The sequence below is a fragment of the Globicephala melas genome, chromosome 2 (assembly GCF_963455315.2).
Source record: "Globicephala melas chromosome 2, mGloMel1.2, whole genome shotgun sequence".
Lineage (NCBI taxonomy): Eukaryota > Metazoa > Chordata > Mammalia > Artiodactyla > Delphinidae > Globicephala > Globicephala melas.
Genome location: NC_083315.2, coordinates 165,770,938 through 165,791,283, shown reverse-complemented (window position 1 = coordinate 165,791,283; position 20,346 = coordinate 165,770,938). Strand labels below are relative to the sequence as shown.

Sequence of the window (20,346 nt, the reverse complement as noted above, 5' to 3'; positions counted from 1 at the left end):
CACCGGGGAGTCTGGGACAGCATTCTCGATAGTGGCCCAGATGCCAGGGGGTTGGTTATGTGAAGGAGGGTGTTAGTAGAGGGGCTTCGATGCTCGGGGCCTCTGGCCTTCTGGAGGGCCCCCTCTCCTGGCTCGGTCCCACTCTGAGGATCGGGGAGCCCCCGTGCCCGCTGCCCCGCCCTGCTTCAGGAAAGCTGGACTCCTTCCCTCCTCTGCAGCCTGCACCTCAGAGGGAGGGGGGAACCAGCAGAACAGCCGCAGGCTCCGTGGGTAGAACCAGCCCTACCGTGGGCACCACCTGGGGGAACAGACGAGCTCAGGAGGAGGGAAGAGCCATGATACCTGACTCCTCAGGCACCTCGTCCTGGCACCGCCCACCAAGTGGCAGCACAGGGTGATATGTCCAAGCCAAGGGCGCCGGCCCAGCAGGGAACCCAACCAGGTACAGCATGTTTCTCCGACAGTTCAGCCTAAGGCCAGGTATCCTTCCCTCTCTCCCTGCTCCAAGCCAAAGTTGTGTCTAGGGCCAGGGCAGCTTGGAAAGGACCCAGAGTGAGCCCAGCCAGTGATCAAGATGGCCTTGGTTGTCAGGCCGTGTTCAAGGCCACCTGACAGCCAACAAGGAGAGGCCAGACCCCCAGCCGTGACAGGACACGAAGGCGTGCCTTCCCGCCTTTGCGCTCGTCACCTTTTCTTGGTGTATCGTGTTCTGCTTTCTTGAGCTGAACTGAAGTGTGATGTAAAAAACGTGTAAAACTTGTAGGGAGAAAAAACCCCAAACAACTGTACGCAGAACAAAGTTGGAGGATGCTATTCCCCTCGAGAGAAAACTGGCTCCAGCTGACGTGGTGAGCTGAACTGTAGGACCTTTAAGAACATTTAAGTACATAAACGTATTTAACAGAAGTGGGGGTAAAAAGGCAGTGTGTCCTCTCCTGTCAAGAGGTTGCGTTAAAAATGTTTGATTTTACATATATGGGGAAATACCAAAGCTGATACCAGCAAAGCCAGGGGTGTGCGTGTACGTGTTTTCCTGAAATAATTTAGTAGCCAGCAACCTTTGACAACCCTGGATGGGGTAGTTTACACGACCTGCCTGAAGGCTGAGGACCAGGGGAGAGAAGCTCCGAGTTGGAAAGATTCTGTGGCAGCACCGTGAGAAAAGGCAAAGTCCCGAAGCCCCGGTCTCCTCAGGCCCCTCCCCATCCCCTGGGATGGTACAGGCGCTCCTTCTTCCTGCCCCTGTCAGTCTGTCTGCTTCTAGGGGACAGCGCCCTGCACACGGCCCTCTGGGAGGGAAGGGGCATCCACCAACTGGGGCTGTATCTCTGGGTTTCCCACCTCTCCAGTTCCAGGCCTGCATCCCCCAACCCCCCATATCTTTTCCTCCTTGGCCTTTATCTAAGCGCATTCACCCTGATAAGAGCTGGAGGAAGACCTATCTTTGCACCTTTCCCTGTGCCTGGGGGCAATCCTGTGGCTAATCTTCCAATTTTTTAGAAACTGCCCTGGGCTTCGAAATTTGGGGAAAAGCAATAAACTTGTGGGAAATCCTACTGTCGTGGGTACAAAAGTGAGGGAGACAGGCCACCAGGGAGCGCCTGGAAAGGCCCTGCACGGGCTGTGGCCTTGGGGCAGCTGGGATCAAAGTGGAAGAGGAAGTGGCTCACGTCCCTGCCCCGTGGCACTGGGGACGGGCCTCTTCCGTCAGCCACAGGGGTGGCAGGTAGCTCCCGGGGCTGGCACCTGAGGGTGCGGCTATCTCCCACTGGCCTGAACGACTCCGCACGTGGAATCTCTCTTCTTGCCACGGAGGTCCAGAGGACCCCAGGAGCACTGATCTCCCTGGACGAGGGCGGCCAGGAGCAGCCTCTGTCTTAAGAAACTGTGGGTGGGGATGCGCCGCGGTGTCCGTGGAGCTAAAATCCAGACCAGCAGCCACGCTGTTCCCTCCCCTTCTGAGACCGGGGCCGCCTGCTCTGCTCAAGAAACAGGACACACGGCACAGCCCCGCCCTCTGCAGGCCTCCTTCCTCACCCCGCCCGCCCGCGGGTAGGCCTCGTCAGCCAGGCTGTAGCCTTGGCCGCACTCACACCCTCTCCCCACCAGCCTCCCTCCTTCCACGTGGAGAAATCCACCCCTCACTCAGCACCCACGACAGGTGCCTTCCTACTGGGGGTTACCTGGGACGGGACAGGGCATGCTTGCCCAGAGCGCACATGGGGGGAGCTCCTACCCTGACCCACCCCAGGGTGGAGGCTGGGGAGAGGACCTCGGAATATAGATTTCGGCCTCCACGTGTCCCAGACACTGGCCAACAGTCCGCTCTGAGACATCAGTGACGCCACAAAGGAATTAAAGTTACCTGAAAGAGGGGGTGACTTGCCCAAGGCCATGAGGAACAAAGGAGAAATACTCCTCGGGTAGCTGGTCCAAGGGGCTCTCTCCTGGTTAAAGGAGCCTCTAGCAACACTGTGGGTGGAACTCAACAATGTCAGCTTAAGCTGTTTTTTTCCAGATCTTAACTCCAAGCATCTATTCAGGCCTTAACACAGGTCTTGGATGAGAAAGAGTGTGAACTCTCTCGCCTTCCTGGCAGCTGTCCCCACAGATGGAGTCACCTGGTAACTGGCTGGATTAAGAGTTGAGGACAAGGTTTCCAAGGCAGGAGCTGGTCGGGCCCAGACATTTGGGGAACCTGACAGACACGGGCTGGCTCCGGAGGCCCAGAACCCCCGGACAAGGGGCCAAAGAGAAGCGGAGGAGACCAGACCACAGTCCCCAGGGGAAGGGGCTCCCACCAGGGCTCTCGGGGGTGGGTCTGGAAGTCCTCGAAGCTCCGCGGCACCCTTCCCAGCCTTGCTGTTCATCTCGGCAAGGAGTCAGTGGTCTCTCTAGAACAGAGCTCTCCAGAACTGGGCCTGGCATTTGAGAAACCACAGGGAGACGGAGCCTGCTCTGCCTTCCCAAGTCCTCAGCTTCCTGTCACTGGCCTTTGACATGGGTCAGAGATGTAATTCACTGCATTTCAGGAAAGCCAAGCAGGGCTTGAGGCTGCCTCGGGAGGCTTGGGGCGATCCCCAAGGACGTGACGGCGGACCCTTGATTCATCCTTCTCCCAGCTAAGTAAACGCCCACCTGAGCCACACCTCCTAAATGACGCACCCTCCTCATTCAGGGTCCCGTGGCCAAGGGGGAGAGTGACCATTCAGAGGGAGTGTGTGTGTGCACGGAAGAGAAGGGAGAGTACTTTCAACGACATGGCTTGTCCGCTCCTGTCTGCTCAGCCTTACCTGGCCCCAGCAATGGCATGGAAGGGTCATCAGAGCTACTACCACAGTAATCATTACCATCCTCCAGCTCACTGCTGACCGTGTTGCCATTTGCAATGGTCTTTTGTTTGACTGTGAAAAAGGCCTGCATCTTCACATTGTACCTGCAAGTCAGTTAAGGCGGGAGGTCAGAGCTGCGGGATAGACGGGGCAGGGCCCTCCCCCACCTCCTTCCCCTGTGCACCTGCAGTGAGCATGGCCCTGGGGGAGCCGGTGGGGGGCTGAGGCTTCTCAACCCAGCTGACAGAGGCTCCTGACCACATCCTTGGGATGATGTACGCTCGCAGGGGGCCTGCTCCTCCCGAGTGGGCCTCCTGGGGCCATAGGAGACCTTCAGCCCGAGAAAATGCCTGACGCCTACTTCTGCGCGCTATAAACCTGTCCTGACAAAAGAAGTTCAGCCCAGCCTCGGAACAGGCTCGAAGCAGGTGTTCCCAGGCCTGGCCTTGCTCCTGTGCGCTGCCTGGGGGCCTTTCCCTGTACCATCCCAGCCAGCACTGCTGCCCACACCGAGAACAGACTCCATCCCAGACCCCAGGCTGGTGGCCCCACTGCAAGGCACTCAGAGAGGAGATGGTTTAAGGACCATTCTCTTGCAGTTTGACAGCTTATCACCCATTTTTAGAAAACATTATAAACGTTTTAGGTCAACGGGGGATTCAGAGCTCCGTAAACCTCAGTGGTGTTTTCCTTTTTAATTACCTGCGGAGGTGTGAGGAGAAACTTACGAACTTGAATGTGGCTTAGCTCGTGGGTTGCCTTTTTTTTTCTTTTAATTGTAGAAAAATACATACCACATAAAATTTGCCATTTTAACTATTTTCCATTTTTAAGTGCACAATTCAGTGGTAGTAATTACATCCGTAAGGTTGTGCGACCATCACCACTATCTAGTTCCCAAATTTTTAGTATCCCGAACAGACCTCTGTTCCCATTCACCATGAGCCATTAATTACTCCCTCGCCCAAGCACCTGGTAATCAAGCTCTAATTTGCCGCCTGCCTCTAGGAATCTGCGTCTCCTCAGTACCTCACGTAAGTGGAACCGCACAGTATCTGTCCTTTTGTGACTGGATCCCTTTCACTCAGTATAATGTTCTCAAGGTTCATCCACATTTGTGGCATGAGTCAGAATTTCCTTCCCTTCTTATGGCTGAATGTTCATTCACCATGGGTAGCTTTGAGATGATTCTGACCTGGGCAGCTTCTGGGGGGCCTCAGGGTACACAAGCCTGGCGCCAAGGTCTGCATCTTTACAACTACAAGTGGTGCCCGGTGCAGTTGCGCAAGGTGGCAGCCCCGAGAGGTGGCATTTTATGAAGTCTGACAAAATGGAGGTGCCCGGCTCTTTCAAAAGAGTGGCATTAAATTATCAGGCGATTTATAGAGTCAGCACAAACGAGCGGTCACCCTGCGGCACGGGCCGGGGGTGTGGACCGGGCTGGGAGAGAGGTCCCCTCTTGCTATTTGTTTTGGGAGGGGCCTCAACCTCCCCCCGACCAGCCAGCCACCTACCCCGGCCCAAGTGCGACAGCACCCTAACACAGAGGCTGACTATCTCTCTCCCACTCTGGCTGCCCCAGCAGGGTGTCCCCCAGAGAACTGGGGTGGCCAGAAGTGACCGCAAGGGCTGAAGGAGGTTTGCTTCCTGCTCGGACAAAAGGCTACAGCAGGATGTGAGACCAGGGGTGAGACAGCCCAGAAGAGGAGGAAGGGCACTTACTTCATGATCAGAATGTAAAACACGTACAAGACGATGAGCACCAGGCCTTCCCACCTCAAAGACAGAAAGGAGACTGGTTAGAGCCGGGAGGCCCGCGGCCTGAAGGCTGGGAGTGACCAGCGCGGTGGGCGGAGCAGGGGGCGTGGTCCTCTCACCTTCCTTGACCCAGCGCCCGGCCCAGGACCCAGGCATGCGGGCGAGCCACCCAGCCCCCAGCCGTCCTGCAGTCTGAAGCTCGCTTGGTAACAGAGAAGGCTGAGGGTGGGGCCTTCTCAACTACAGGGGGTCTCATCGACACGGCTCAGGAGGAGCTCCCCCAGCTACCTAGAAAAAGGAGGGCCCAGGGCCACCTCATCCCAGACTCAGGGAGGGGAGGAGCCTGGAGTCATGATGCTAAGAGGCCCTATGGTCACCCGAGATTCTGGCCAGCGACAGGAGAAGCTGTGGGTGCAGGTGGGAAGGGACCCTAAGAACTGCCTGAAGAGATGGGCCAGTCACAGGAGCCTCCTGGGCCAGACACAGGGGCTGGGCTTGGTGGGGGTCTTTCTGGGGTGCACTCTTATCGCCATCCTGCAGAACCAGCGTTCAACCCCACACATGGTGGGGATTTTTGTAGCTCAGAACACAAGCCTCTGAGGAGTCACACAGCTTAATTTGTTGGGTCATCTGACAAGTGTGTCCTGAAGACCTACTATGTGCCTGACATGAGCTACAGTCATCTTGGGGAGCTCTTCCTCTGCTAGCCCACAGCCCAGCAGAGCCACAAAGGGGTCTGTAGATGACCCGACCACCCCCTCAAAACTCCATCTGCAGATGAGGAAAAGGAGACCCAGAAAGGGAGAGACTTCTTGGCTCACACGGTGGGTTAGGACCCAGAACCAGGATGCTCTGGGCCCATAGCACGCAGCCGCTCGCATCAGTTCTCCTGAATCTATGCCCAACAAATAACCACATACAGGATGCAGACCTGAATCATGGTCAATGAACAGAACCGTTTTTATGGCTTATGGATGTAAGATACATTCATGCCCTATAATTAGAGTGGCAACATCAACCTCTTTAGAAGTTTGTGCTTTATGTATCTTGACTAAGAAATCACTTCCTACCTCCATATCATAAAGATGAGTCCCTATATTCTACCCTAAATTGTTTTAATTTTGCTTTTCACAGCGAGATCTTTAATCCATCTGGGATTTATTCTTGTATAAGGTGTGAGGGAACGAGCTGATGTTATTTTATTCTATATGAATTCCTCATTTTTGTAGTATGAGGACCGCTCCCGCCTCCCCCAACTCACTACCTTCTCATGATTCCTGTTGTAACCCCCAGCCCAGAACTGGGACCATTACTGGGTTCTCAGTTCCATATTGGCCTATGCTTATCCCTGTGCAAAACACCATACTGTTTTCATTATTTTAGCTTTATAATATATCTTGATATCTGGCAGGGTGGGAATACTAAGGGAAACAATTTTTGCCACTTTGAAAGGATAAATAAAGGCATGACTGCTTAGAATGATACCCTTTTTACTTTCACAAGTTCATAAACTTATGTTTGTAAAAATAATTTTAAAAAAGCTTCAATGAACCCGACAAGCAAGGATACTAACAAAAAAGGAACAACGAGAAACAAACTTTAAAAACTTACCACACAATTTCTTCGTCATATATGAACTGGAAGGCAAAAGAAACAAAGGGCGGGGCGACAGATTTATTCCAAAAGAAAAACAAACGCAGACCTCTAAGCGCCCAGAGCCAACACATAGGCTAGTTATGTGTTTCACAGAAAGCTGGCTCTTCTCTCCATGTCTGGGTTTCTCAGACAGAGAAGGTGACCTTTCCTTAGTGGAAACCTTGGTCAGTAGATGCTGCAGTATGAGGTCTAGGGTGGGTCTCCAAAGAGAACTGGCCTGTGCTACCAACAGTCCAAGTAGCCACTGGGGCCAACCTGGCAGGGGTCTGCCCTCATTAATGGAACAGAGTTGCTGAAATCAAGACTTAAAAACTGAAAAGACATCTCTGTATGTATGTATGTTTGTGTCTGTCTACCTAGTTACCTATCTATCTATCTATCACCTACCTACCTACCTACCTACCTATCTATCTATCTATCTATCTATCTATCAATCAATCTGTGGTACCTCTGTGTGTGTGGGTGGGGAGGAAGGGGTGTCATTTTTTAAAAAATAAAGAGTAACCCCTTTGGAAACCCTGAGGGCAAAGGACCCATTTGTACCATTTGAAAGGAGGCCAGGGGTGATGGTGGGGATGCCGTGGCTTCCTAAGAGGGCACTGACATTGCCCAGCAATTCCACCCAGCATTGCCTACGTGGGACACGGATGAATGATGCTTCCGTGGTCCAGGGGAGGAATCCTGTGACCGCCTCAGCCAGGCCCAGTGCGCACAGGAAGGTGGAGGGGCAGTGCCCACCAATCTGATCTTGGAGACACGGGATGCCAGGAGAGACCAGGGGGATGTTGTCTGGACTTGGGCCCATTGTACCCCTCTCCTGGCTGTCACGGCAGGCAGCACACACAGAATCTGCTTTGGGAAGTCACTTCGGAGAGGGTCCTCCTGGCTGGGCATTGCTATGAGGCTCCCCAAACTCAAGCCTCTGAGGAAGAGGCACTCAATAGAGGGGAGCTCAGTGCCACCACCTGGGAAACCTGCGGGACATTTACGGGGATAGTTTCAGCTTTTCTAACCCAATGGAGGGCTACTGGCATTTAGAGGCAGTGAAGGCCCGGAGCGCTAGTCAGCCTAGAGCATGTGAAATGGTTCTAGCGGAGGAGTTCTTCCGTACTTGGCACACGTCTTAAATGTCCTGCTAGACATTTAGGCAAGCAGAAAAAAAAATGACCTGAGCCTCAACCTTAATTCCATTTTGCAAATCAAAGTATTCTTACATGGTTTTAATAAATACTTAATTTTCTAGTGAGTTAACTGTCATGCAAACGGAGGGATGATTGTACTTGGCTCTGTTTAGGATTTTATCAGGAGTCATTCATAATTTTGGAAAATCACATCATCAAGGTCGGCTCCACTCACGGGGTTGCCAGCCCAGCATACCAGCCTCAGTCTGCACTGGTAGCTGTAGGGCCTGGAGATTTCCCATATGGGGGCAACGGATCACATCATTCAGCATTCTAGCACCTTCTTGCCCAAACATTTACACATTGAAAGATGTATTCTTTTATTATGAATTACTTTTATTTGTCCTTTATGGTATAGTTTGGGCATTATATTGATTTTGTAAAATTGTGTATAGGTAAATAGTTTTATCTATAACTTTCATTTTTGGGGGGTGTGGTGGGCAGCCTCTCAGGTGCCCCGATGATCCCACTGCCTGATCTTCATGCTCGCCTGTGTGCGTGGCCTGAACTTAGGGATTTGCTCGTAACAGAATATGGCAACAGTGATGGGCTGACACTTCCGAGATTCGGTTGCAAGCAGACTGTGGCTTTCAGCTTGGTGCCTCCTCGCCCCTGCTGGGAGGGAAACTAGTCCCCATGCCGAGAGCCACACTGTGGAACAGCTCGAGGCCGGCCTGCAGCCTAGCGAGTGATCCTGAAAGCAGATCGTTGCCCACGGGAGCCCTGACATAACTATACCCTGGCCGACACCCGTGAGCCAGAGGGCTCGGCTAAACCACTCCCAGATTTGATGCATAGAAAATGGAAGCAAGAAAGGTTTGCTGTTTGAAACTGCTGAGTGTTGAGGGAAATTTGTTACACAGCAACAGATAACTAATACAAGGGTCATGATTATCAAATCCAGTTGGCTCTAGATGTTCTTAGGTTGAGAACTGTCACTCTAGGGCACGCTCCATACTCTGAAATCTGGGCATGCCATGTGCATCTGCCCTCTTGAAAATGACCTGCCCTCATGCCCCCACTTTAAAGCTCCTTTTGGATGGAAGCTGTTCCCCTGTGGATGGCAGTAACCTGTGTCATGGGCTGTGTCACTGTCATGTGCCATGATGTACCCGAGCCCTCAGGGATCTCTGTTTCAGTCCCTCTGCCCTTTCTGCCCACATCCTTGCTCCCAGCTGCCAGCCCTGACTGCTCCCAGCTGGCCTCTCTTCCCTGCTCTGCGGTAAGGTGGGACACCAGAAACTCTGCTCTTTAGTGAATGGGCTCTAAGTGAGGATCTGAGGGCCTCTGAGGGCATGTGCTTGAGCTTAACTGCATCAACCGTATGACGCCTTCTTTAGCTTTTTCAAGGCCTTTGTGCCCTCAAGGTGGTACCTGGATGTGATGGGTAAGCAAAGCATCAGGCATGAGATTTTCGGGACAGGGAGGCACGGTGGAGGGAGACTGGTCCACATGACTGCAATGAGTGGCCAGCACACGCCAGGGTAGGGGCGCCGTGGGTTCTCTGTTTCTAGTGCCAGGGACAGAGGTGGGCAGGGCCCCGGGGCCTTCGCAGGGGCGGGGGGCAGGGGGGGGAAGGTAACTCACGGCAATGAGTACAACGACAGAGAGGGTGTAGTACACAGAGTCTCGGCACACGGCCCACCACGTCAGACGGATGACCTGCTGAGCAAAGGGACATCAGCTGTTACTGGCTGGGGAGATGGGGTACGGGGGCCAGGGGACACTGCTGGGGGGCTCCCACCACCCCCAGACCCCTGCAGGTGCAGACACATGTCCACGGAGCTCATCTTAACTGTGCCACCAGAACCACATCTTGTCTGGCCGTTCAAGGCCACCCTGTGCTCTTTGTCACATTTGGGGACGGAATGATACCACATCATGTTCCTAAGTGATGGCAAAGCTGCCCCCTGTTCCTCCAAGGTGACATGTTTCCCAGCAGAAGCCATGTGTCAGGGGGAGAGGCCAGAGGCACTCACTCTTCCCTCTGATGTTCGAACCTTCCGGGGGTGACCGGCTGCCTACCTCTAACTCCCTTGGCCGGGCGGGGCCTACCCTTGAGCCTGACTCTCTGAGATTGAGTCTAATGTCCCCCTGGGCTCTGAGGACCAGGAAGATGCGATGGGGTTTTAACAACAAGCCAGCTTCGTGCGTCCTGTGGGGAGGCCGAAGGCGGGCCCCAAACACGTGCCAAGTCTAGCTCAGGGTCAGAGTTACAGGAGACGCCTCTTAAATATTTACTGCTGTTGAATGACCGCTCCCCCCTTGGACCAGCCACGGAGCTGACGCTCTTTCTGCTCTCAGACCCACCGGTGGAAGGAAGGAAGGACAGCCCTGCTACACGTGAGGAAGCAGGCTCGGAGAGGAAACCGTTTCTGACAGCCACAGCACTTACGGGCTCAGCTAGGGCTGGGCCTTGGGTCTCCCCGCGCTGTCCCTATGTCATTTCGTACGGAGAGAGAGACCACTAACCTGCCCTGCGGACAGTCCACAAACTCCGATTATACACAGGATGTTGAACACAGCAGAGCCCACGATGGTCCCAACCCCGACATCCCCATGAGTGATGAACACACCTGGAAAGAGAAAGGCACAGACACTCCTCTGCAAAGCCCAGGCCTTCCGCTTCCTTAGACCCGGGCCGGCTCTGTGTCCCCCACCCCATGAACGGAGGGAAGCTGTTCTTATTATCAGAGAGCACCAGCGACGCGGTTGAGGACAGCAAAACCAGAGGTGGAGGTGCCCTCAGGGACCGGCTACTCTAATGCTCCCACTTTCTGAACAGCTTTATTGAGATGTAACTCACACGTCATAAAATTCACCCATTTAAAATGTCAATTCAGTGTTTTCTGGTCCAGTTACAGAATTATACAGTCATCACCACAGTCTAATTTTAGAACATTCACTTCACCCCCAAAAGAAACCCCATACCTGTTAGTACCCCACTCCACCTCACACCCCTGGGAACCACTAATTCACTTTCTATCTCTCTACTTCTCCCATTTTACGGATGAGAAAACTGAGACTCAGAGCTGACAAATGCCCACACTAGTCTGGACACCAAACCTGGGCTCTCTCTGCATCCTGCGTCTTGGGGCGACGGGACTTCTTACCAATTACAGAGGCAAACAGCTCTGGCGTCGAGCTTCCTGCAGCCATGAAGGTGGCTCCAGCCACATCTTCACTCAGATGGAGTTTCTGAAACAGAAGCGACCGCAGACCCTCAGGGCTGTGAGGTGGGGGCAGTAAACATGCTAACTGGACACTTGGCAGCCAGGGAGAGCGCAGGGGAGCAGCACGGCAGCTGGCGTAGCGGCCTCTCCTCCCTGCACCTCCTCCACACTGCCAGGCACTCAACCCAGAATCGCCTGTCCCCTTCCCCCATCTGTCCATTTCTGTTCGCGCTCTGAGCCCTGAAATAACGTCTCCTTGATGAAGTCTTTCTAAGTGGCTCCCATGAGCCAGCCACTCCCCTGGGACAGAGGAGCTGAAACACGCATCACGCAGTGAGGGTCTGAGGTCCATGCGTTTGCCTCCCCACTGGATGACGAGGACGAGGTTGGTCTTTTCCATCTTTGGATGCCTAGCACAGGGTCTGGTGCTCAGCGGGGAGTCCACCAGTTTAGCGCCCATCTCCTCTGGTGCTCACACAGACCTTGGGTACCAAGCGGACCTCCACACGTCAGGCTGTGGGATATGGAGGCCTCGGACGCACAGCCTGGCTCCTGCATCCCAGAAGGCCTTCTCAACGGCAGGCCCGACACCTGGCTGCTCACTGAAACAGACCCTCGCATCCTGTCCCCAGGGCTGAGCCAGCACGGGACAGGGCTGGAACCATCAAGGCCCACTCTGCTTGGCAACGCTATGTTCTGGCCACAAAGGCCCATCCTCTCATCTGCAATGTGGGGCTGGAGGCTTCGGGTGCTCGGGAAAACCATGGAGATTCTGGGCCCACCTGAATGCCAACTCGAAGGTGCCCACCTGTGGTTCTCAGAAGGCCCCTGGGCAGGCTGGCTCAGGGCAGGGTTCGGCCTCCTCCTGCCCTCGCCTCCCAAAGCACTCCTGGGCAGCCTGGGCTCTGAAGCCACTGCAGCATCCAATCCCTGGGCCAGCACAACCTCCCCACTGAGCTTGCTACAGAAGGGGTCCTCGCAAGGGCTGGAGCTCTGGGCTTGATGGAAAATGGGGTGGGGGCTCATCGCTGACCCCAGGAAGAAGCCCGGCCACCTCAGCCCTGCCGCAGAGGAGGTGCCGCAGCGTTTCAGCCACTGAAGCACCTGTGATAGCTTTTAGCAGAACCCAAACCATGCTACATCCTGTCCTGCCCCTCCCTGCCTCTGCCTGGGCCTGCTCCCCGCCCCGGTCCTTCTTGGCCTGGTACCGACACGCCACGTGTCAATCACCCCCAGCCCCTCACCCAGGCTTTTGCCAAAGGGTCCTAAGTCCTTCCCACGTACCTCGCAGATCTTCTCTAGAGACGGAACGAAGAAGTCATCGCACACTATGGCCAAGGCGTAGAACATGTACAGAGCCTGCGAAGGAAATGGGGAGACAGAGAGCGTCAGCCAGATCTCCTGCCACTGATGGGCACGGCCAGGCGTCCATCACCCTCCAAACCAGCCTGCTCGGGCAGAGGCCAGGTGACCAGAGGGAGGCACAGAGGAAAATTCCAGCACCACAGAGACGTGATTCCTCGATTCCCTCACTGACAGATGGGGAAACTGAAGCCCAGACAGGAGAAATCACTTGCTGAGCAGTGGAGAGGACTAGAACTCATGCCACAGGGTCCTGTGCTTCTTCTTAAAGAAGCAGCTCTCTCTTCAGCACCACGGTAGGCCCTCAAAAGGCAAAATCCTAATCTTAAGCGCCAAGGGGGAAAGCATTTAAAATTGCCATTTTAAGAGTTTAAAATAATCATCATCCCGATTTCCCCTCGTTAGTTTTAGAGAAGGCATCATTTCCTTGTTACTGACTGCCCACCTCCTGCCAAAACAGGCGACGTGAGACCCAGCCTTTTCTCGGACGCTGCTTGATGTCGGTCCAGGTTAAAATCCACAAGCCATTTACACTGGGAGGCTCATGGATCAGAGTCCAAATTCCAGTGCTAATCCTGGGAATTATCTGCCTTGGGATTTTGGATGAGTCACATCTCTAGGTCTCAGTTTCTTCTGTTTGATGACAGAGGAAGAACAGATGGGTAGTTTTTAGACGGTTTTATCTACGGAACTCTTCCCTGACCTGTCCACCCAACACGGCTCTACTGAGCTCATCTTATGTGCCAGGGACTATTCTAGCCATTAGGGATAGGTGGTGAGGATGCCAGGAAAAGCCTCTGCCTCTTTGTGGGGGACGAGCAGATAGGCAAATGAAGTATCTGTAACTGCCAGGAAACAGCAAGTGCAAAGGTCCTGAGGCAGGAGCATGTTTGATGCATTTGAGGAACGGCAAGATCACTGGTGCAGGTAGAACAGAGTGAGAATAAGGTGGAAAATAAAGAATGTGACGCTGGAGGGAGAGGCAAGGAGCAGGACCTATGGAAAGGAGATGGGATTTGACTCTAGGCTCTGGTGGAAACCATTTCTTCCTCAAAGAAAAAGTGACATGAATGGCCTATTCACAAAAGAGGGAAAGGCTGGGCTGCTTCAGCTAAAACAGCGTGATATTATGACAACTTTACAATTAATTAACTGTGACTGAAGTGGAAGATGTATCAACTGTGACCAGAGCATCTGAGGCAGATGTCTCCTGGAGTAGACACCTACTCTACTGGAGTCCAGGTGTGGCTTTCGCTGAATCTGACACATTATCTTTCGGTGAGGGGTGGGGGGGAGGAAAAAGGAAACAAATACTGGGGGTGTGGGTAAAGTGGACAGAGAGAGGTGGGAGAGACCCTGCTACAAAGCTTAGGATACCGACTTGAATTCACACCCTCGGAATTTCCCCACAACAGCATCTCCCAGGCAAAGGGTGTCCCGTGAGGCTGAAGGGCCTCTGGCTCCCCTGACGCCTCAGAAACACTGGAGAGAAAAGGGGTCAAGATGTCACCACTGTTTCCTTCACTTGGGACAGAAGTTCTGAGAAGCTTCTTAGTGCTACAGACAAAAACTGGCCCTAAAGCTCCAGCCTTTTCTTGCTCTAAAGAAGGGCTCAGCAAACTTTTCCTTAAAGGGTCGGATAGTAAATATTTGAGTCCTCGCAGGCCACACAGTCTGTCTTGACTCTGGTGCTATAGAAGAGTAGCCATGGAATGGGTGTGGTTGCATTCCAATAAAACTTTATTTATAAAAACAGGAGGTAGCCTAGATTTGGTTCTTCAGACATAGTTGGGTAATGCCTGGCCTAAAAGGTTCCTGCCTGGTGGAGCAGTGGTTAAGAATCCACCTGCCAGGGCTTCCCTGGTGGTGCAGTGGTAGAGAGTCCGCCTGCCGATGCAGGGGATACGGGTTCGTGCCCCGGTCCGGGAAGATCCCACATGCCGCGGAGCGGCTGGGCCCGTGAGCCATGGCCGCTGAGCCTGCGCATCCGGAACCTGTGCTCCGCAACGGGAGAGGCCACAACAGTGAGAGGCCCGCATACCGCAAAATAAAATAAAAAAGAATCCACCTGCCAATGCGGGGGACACGGGTTCAAGCCCTGGTCTGGAAGGATCCCACATGCCATGGAGCAATGAAGCCTGTGCACCACAACTACTGAGCCTGCGCTCTAGAGCCCATGAGCCACAGCTACTGAGCCCGCACGCCACAACTACTGAAGCCCATGTGCCTAGAGCCCATGCTCCGTGACAAAAGAAGCCACCGCTGGGCTTCCCTGGTGGTGCAGTGGTTGAGAATCCTCCTGTCAATGCAGGGGACATGGGTTCAAGCCCTGGTCCGGAAGGATCCCACATGCTGCGGAGCAACGAAGCCCGTGCGCCACAACTACTGAGCCTGCACTCTAGAGCCCTCGAGCCACAACTACTGAGCCCACGTGCCACAACTACTGAAGCCCACGCACCTAGAGCCTGTGCTCCACAACAAAGAGAAGCCACCACAATGAGAAGCCCGCGCACTGCAACTCAGAGTAGCCCCCACTCACTGCAACTAGACAAAGCCCGAGAGCAGCAACAAAGACCCAACGCAGCCAAAAATAAATAAATAAAATAAATTTATTAAAAAAAAAAAAAGAGAGAAGTCACTGCAATGAGAAGCCTGGACACAGCAAGGAAGAGTAGCCCCTGTTTGCCTCAACTAGAGAAAGCCCGCGCACAGCAATGAAGACCCAACACAGCCAAATAAATAAATAATTTTTTAAAAAAAAATTTTAAAAAAAGATTCCTGCAAAATTCCTGAGGTCCTCTCAGGTTCAGGAAAAAAAGCTTTGTCAAGACTTTGATGAGGCAGAGGGACAGAACTGTGGGACTAATTCGCCAAACCCACACCCCCTCAGTGAAAGGAGAGGGCATGGGAAAGCCAGAGATACCAGGAAGATAATAACTCTATTAGAGAAATAATACACAGGTCTGTCACTCAAAATTTGCCCACAACCTTCATTTTCACTAGTGGTTTATCCTGTTAATTAAAACTTCACTCATACATTATTCTCAGCTGGCAACTCTCTATGTGAGAATCCCAGCTTTCACTTGCTTAATTATCTCTTGCAAAGACGAATACTGTGTTGGGTTTAAATATGTAAGCAGATGGTGCTAGGTGGTCAGGGAACCACATCAGGAGGAACATTTGTTGTGATTGATGCGAAGTAGAAAATTAAACCCTGAGCGCTTTCATTTCCCTGCAGTAAACAATGGGACTGGTAAACTTTTCCTACAAAGGGACAGACAGTAATTTTTTTTGGCTTTGTGGATCACGGAGTCTCCAACACAGCTACTCAGCTCTGCTAGTGAAGCCTAAAAGCAGCCACAGATGATACAGAAAAGCGTGAGAATGGCTGTGTTCTAATAAAACTTTATTTACAGACATGGGTAGTGGCTGCGGGCTGTAGTTTGCCTGCAGAGAAGAGCGACTTTTACCTATAATTTAGTTTTGAGCTCACTGTGCCTTTTTGAACGGCTACTTGAACTCCACCACTGGTCATCAGGCTCATCTAACACTGAGGGAAGTTTGAGAAGAAGGGCACCAAAGTCTTAAACTAGTTATGTCAAGGCAGTAAAATGTGGGGGGACCCGGGGATCATGATAGCAAGTGGGGACAGAGCCCTTATCACGTGCCCTGCGACGTCTGATGGACTTGACCCATGTTCACTTGTATTTATACATCTGGGAAAGATGCTGTCACTCCCATTCTATAAAAGCAGAAAATGAGGCACAAGAAGACGCGAATCCTTGTCTCGGCTCTGGGGCCACTCGCTGTGTGACACTGAACAAATCATTTCCTATCCTTAAGATTTCATTTCTTTGTGGTTAAAACACATCCAGCATCTGTTCTCACAGGGCTCTACAAAGACCGGATGAGATCTTTGACACACTGTGCTCTGAAGACAGGTTTCACATGCCTGAAGTTTAGGGACATCCCACCCCGAGAGGGCCACTTACACCAAGGATATGTAGCAGGACGGCTCCGTGCTGTCGCTCTTTATTGGAGAACAGGTCTGCGGGGAACTCATGAATCGCTGGAAGACAAGAAGACATGGTAAGGTATTCAATATTAGTTACCAAGGGGTGTCATTTGAGGTCTGGGGGGGTCGGCCATGGAACTGAAGAGCCCCCCTGGTGTTAGACTACCAGGGGAGAGGCCAGCTACTTCTCTGTCCAGCGCAGACCTGCTCTCTTAGGAAAACATTGCTGGATACGGAATTATCCAGATATTCTAGTACCTTAAAGTTGATCATGTTTTGCATATCCCTTGCAATTAAAAAAAAAAGAATGAAACACTTCATACCCACTAGGATGGCTATAAACAAAAAGACAGATAATAACAGGGGTTGGCAAGGATGTGGAGATACTGGAACCCTCATACATTACTAGTGGGAATGCAAAATGGTGCAGTCCCTTTGGAAAACAGTCTGGCAGTTCCTCAAAAGGTTAAACAGAGTTACCATATGACCCAGCAATTCCACTCCCAAGTATCTTCCCAGGAGAAATGAAAACATATGTCCACACAAAACCCACACACGAAATGTTCATAGTAGTATTATTCGTAATAACCCAAATGCAGAAAACAACCCAAACATCTACCAACTGATGAGTGGGTAAATAAAGCGTGATATATACATACAAATGGAATATTATTTGGCAATAAGAAGACATGAAGTACTGATACATGTTACAACATGGAGGAAGCTTGAGGACATTTTGCTAAGTAAGAGAAGCCACTCACAGAAGACTACCTATTGTAGGATCTCATTAATATAGAATGTGCAGAACAGGCAAATCCACAGAGATAGAGGCAGGTTAATGGCTGCCTAAGGCTGGAGGGTATGGAGTTTGGGGGGGTGACAGCTGAAAGGTACAGGGTTTCTTTTTGGGGTCATGAAAATGTTCTAAAATTGTTTGTGGTGATGCTTGCACAATTCTGAATACTAAGAGCCCCTGAATCGTACACTTTAAGCAGATGAATTGTATGGTATATGAATTACATCTCAATAAAGTTACCAAAAAAAGTATAAAGAAGTCAAAAGTCACCAAAGAAGAAAATCGGGATGGTTCCTTGCTTTGTCAATGGATTCCAGCCACATTCCTAGCAGACAGCTTTCCAAGTGGCTTCAACACACACTCGGATCTGTTACCAACACGATCCCTGCCAACGGGCAGGCTGAGGCCAGGGATGGCTGGCTTGGGAGGGCAGGCTCCAAGGTCACATGGCCAAGTGCAGTTCTCTGCTCTAATACTTACAGGCTGGGTCGACAGGGACACGTTCCTGAACCTCTTTGTGCCTCAGTTTCTGCATCGGTAAAACGGTGAGACTAATTTTAATAACGTGCCTTACTGTTACAGCGTGTCAAGCTTGTGGTGGGCTTCAAACCTGCATCCCCCCACCCCCCCCCGCCCAGGACTGTGGAATACTCTTCCCTCACCGTCAAGTCAGAACTGAGAAGCAGCTCCGTGAAGGGGGAAGGGGAGGCCTATCCCCTTCCGCTAGAGTCGTTTCAGAGCTCAGGGACAGGCGGCCTCTTGCACAGCCCTTCCAGCCTGTCCCAGAGCCATCAGCCCCTCCCCCCAATCTCTCCTCCTGCCCACAATGGACTTGTCACTCCAGAGGGGGAAGCCAAGATCCCAGAGAAGTCAAGTGACGTTGGCAGGGTCGAGGATGGCAGTGCTGGCACTAGGAAACTCTCCTGTCCCCAGGGAGGGCACTCTTTTAGCAGTGCCACACAGAGCAGGGGAAATGATCCATGGGAGGCGGGGCTCTAGGTAAGCCTTGGAGGGGCACCTGATGCCGAGCGGGAACGAGGGAGGAGGTGAGGACTGACAGCACCCTTGTCCCCTAACCTCTCAGGCCCACTCAGGTGCCAGGTGTGCTTCCACTGGCATAGGTGGCATCTCAGGTCACTGAGTACCATGTCACAGGCCCTTCTTTGGCCCAAGAATGCTTCTGTTATGGGCTCTTGGACCTTAATGTCACCTATAATGGCGGTGTAATTCCTTCTCACCGCCCCGCCCCCCACTGGAGATGACCAACAGGTAAGCATTTTATTTTGTGAATGTCATTTTTGCAGCTTCCCCATCAGACACCAAAACACCCCCACGTCCTCGGCACTTCAGCTAGACTGGAAGCTTCTGGAAGGCAGGGATCCACATTGCCCCGCATTGCATTCACAGTGCCTCGGCCAGGCCCGGCACACAGTAGGTTCTCAAGAGACCTTAACATTCAGTTGAATAAACAATGCTAAAATATTAACAAAAATGACAATCTACATCATCTCATCCTGTTAGAACGCTTTCGTTACCCTTGCAAACCTCTTAAATGCCTAGAATGATGCCTGGTTCAGAGTGGGCACTTGATAAACGCTTAGAAACTTCCAGGACAAAAATCCCTTCTCTGTAAATACAATTTGGCTCTAAGCTCTGAAAGGATGGTTTCTCCCTTAAAACAGAAAACTCTTCCGTTTAAGATGAGATTCTCCCAACAAGACCCAGAAAACATTAGCTCCCCAGACTCCCAGAACACGTTCCCACTTTAAAACAAGCAGCATTTAATGAAACATAGATTCTTTCACTTTTTTTCCCCCTGTAATCAAACTTCTTTAATAGAACTGCTGCTGTCAGTTCAAGGGCACGGGTCTACTTCAAGGCTTGTCGGCTCAGAGATGGAGAATTATAAAGGCAGTAACTCGACATTCCTGCGTCCAGGACCTTGTTTCCAGGAGAAATGTAACTGTCTGGGATATTTCAGGGCAGATCAAGCAGACATTTCTGCCATGAAAATTCGAGCCAGTTTTTGATTCTCCAAAGCAGTGATTTATCCAACACTGGGCGCTCTTGGAAAATTAGAATCAAGTAATGAGGCCTTTCTGCCATAAGGACATTATCGTCTGGGCTCCAGCAGAGAGGGGACGTGGGTTGTAAATGGCTTTGTCCTTGGTAGGAACAGGCTTCTAATGGTTCAGCCGAAGCGCCTTGCTCCGTGACCCCATGCATACACTGGAGGGCTGTAGAGGGGAGCGAATGCCATCACGGTCTGAATTTTGCCAGTAGAGACAGAGTGACTGGCAGAGCTGCCAGCTGCTAATCACCCTCTGTACCCACCCAAGTCTTCTGGACACACCCTGAGCCCATGAGGCAGGCACTGCAGCCACAAATATCCCTGTTTGCCAGATGAGACTCAGCGGGGGAGTGACTAGTTCAGGGACCATATAGGCCAGGACTCAGAAGGGGGATCCTAAGTTCCTCGTCCAGGGTTAAGGGCTGCCTCCAACATGGATAGAAATCATGCTGCACTGACTTGAAATGGAAGATTTGAACTGGGTCCTGATTCAACTACCCATCAGCTTGTGGGACCCTGGCCGAGTCGTTTCACCTCTCTGTCCTTCTATTTCTTCAGTGGCAATGTGCTGCCACGCGAGGTGGTGAAATGGTCATCGTTACCGCGTGTGCGTGCCCTGCCGTGGACAGCAACGGCTGCAAGCGGGGAGATGGCCACCCTGCCCTCCCTAGCTGGCAGCTGGCAGCTGGGACCAGCCCACTCCCCAGTTTGAGTCAAATCCTCTAGAGATTGGCATACAGGGGATGGGGTGTAGAGACCATGGGGCACATGCAGCAGGAACTCTACCCCTCCCAACTTCGTCATCAACAATTTTTAATTTTTATTATTTTTAATTAATTTTTATTAGGGTATAGTTGCTTTACAATGTTGTGTTAGTTTCTGCTGTACAGCAAAGTGAATCAGCCATACGTATACATATATCCCCTCTTTTTGGACTTCCTTCCCATTTAGGTCACCACAGAGCATTGAGTAGAGTTCCCTGTGCTATACAGTAGGTTCTCA

At 52.0% G+C, this 20,346-nt stretch overlaps 1 protein-coding gene across 4 annotated transcripts in view; it reads right to left on the bottom strand.

Annotated features, from left to right (window-relative positions):
- SLC24A4 (solute carrier family 24 member 4) overlaps positions 1–20,346 on the bottom strand; it is a 177,638-nt gene that overhangs the window by 45,207 nt on the left and 112,085 nt on the right. The window contains exons 3-10 of one of the 4 annotated variants that reach the window (XM_030883521.2): positions 16,455–16,531; positions 12,385–12,459; positions 11,041–11,125; positions 10,400–10,503; positions 9,515–9,592; positions 6,702–6,727; positions 5,055–5,108; positions 3,294–3,436 (exon numbers count right to left, since the gene is read on the bottom strand). In XM_030883521.2, the coding sequence (XP_030739381.2) occupies positions 3,294–3,436; positions 5,055–5,108; positions 6,702–6,727; positions 9,515–9,592; positions 10,400–10,503; positions 11,041–11,125; positions 12,385–12,459; positions 16,455–16,531 (642 nt within the window). The remainder of the gene's footprint in view (positions 1–3,293; positions 3,437–5,054; positions 5,109–6,701; positions 6,728–9,514; positions 9,593–10,399; positions 10,504–11,040; positions 11,126–12,384; positions 12,460–16,454; positions 16,532–20,346) is intronic. The other 3 variants (XM_060295207.1, XM_030883522.2, XM_060295208.1) reach the window with 3 other exon arrangements.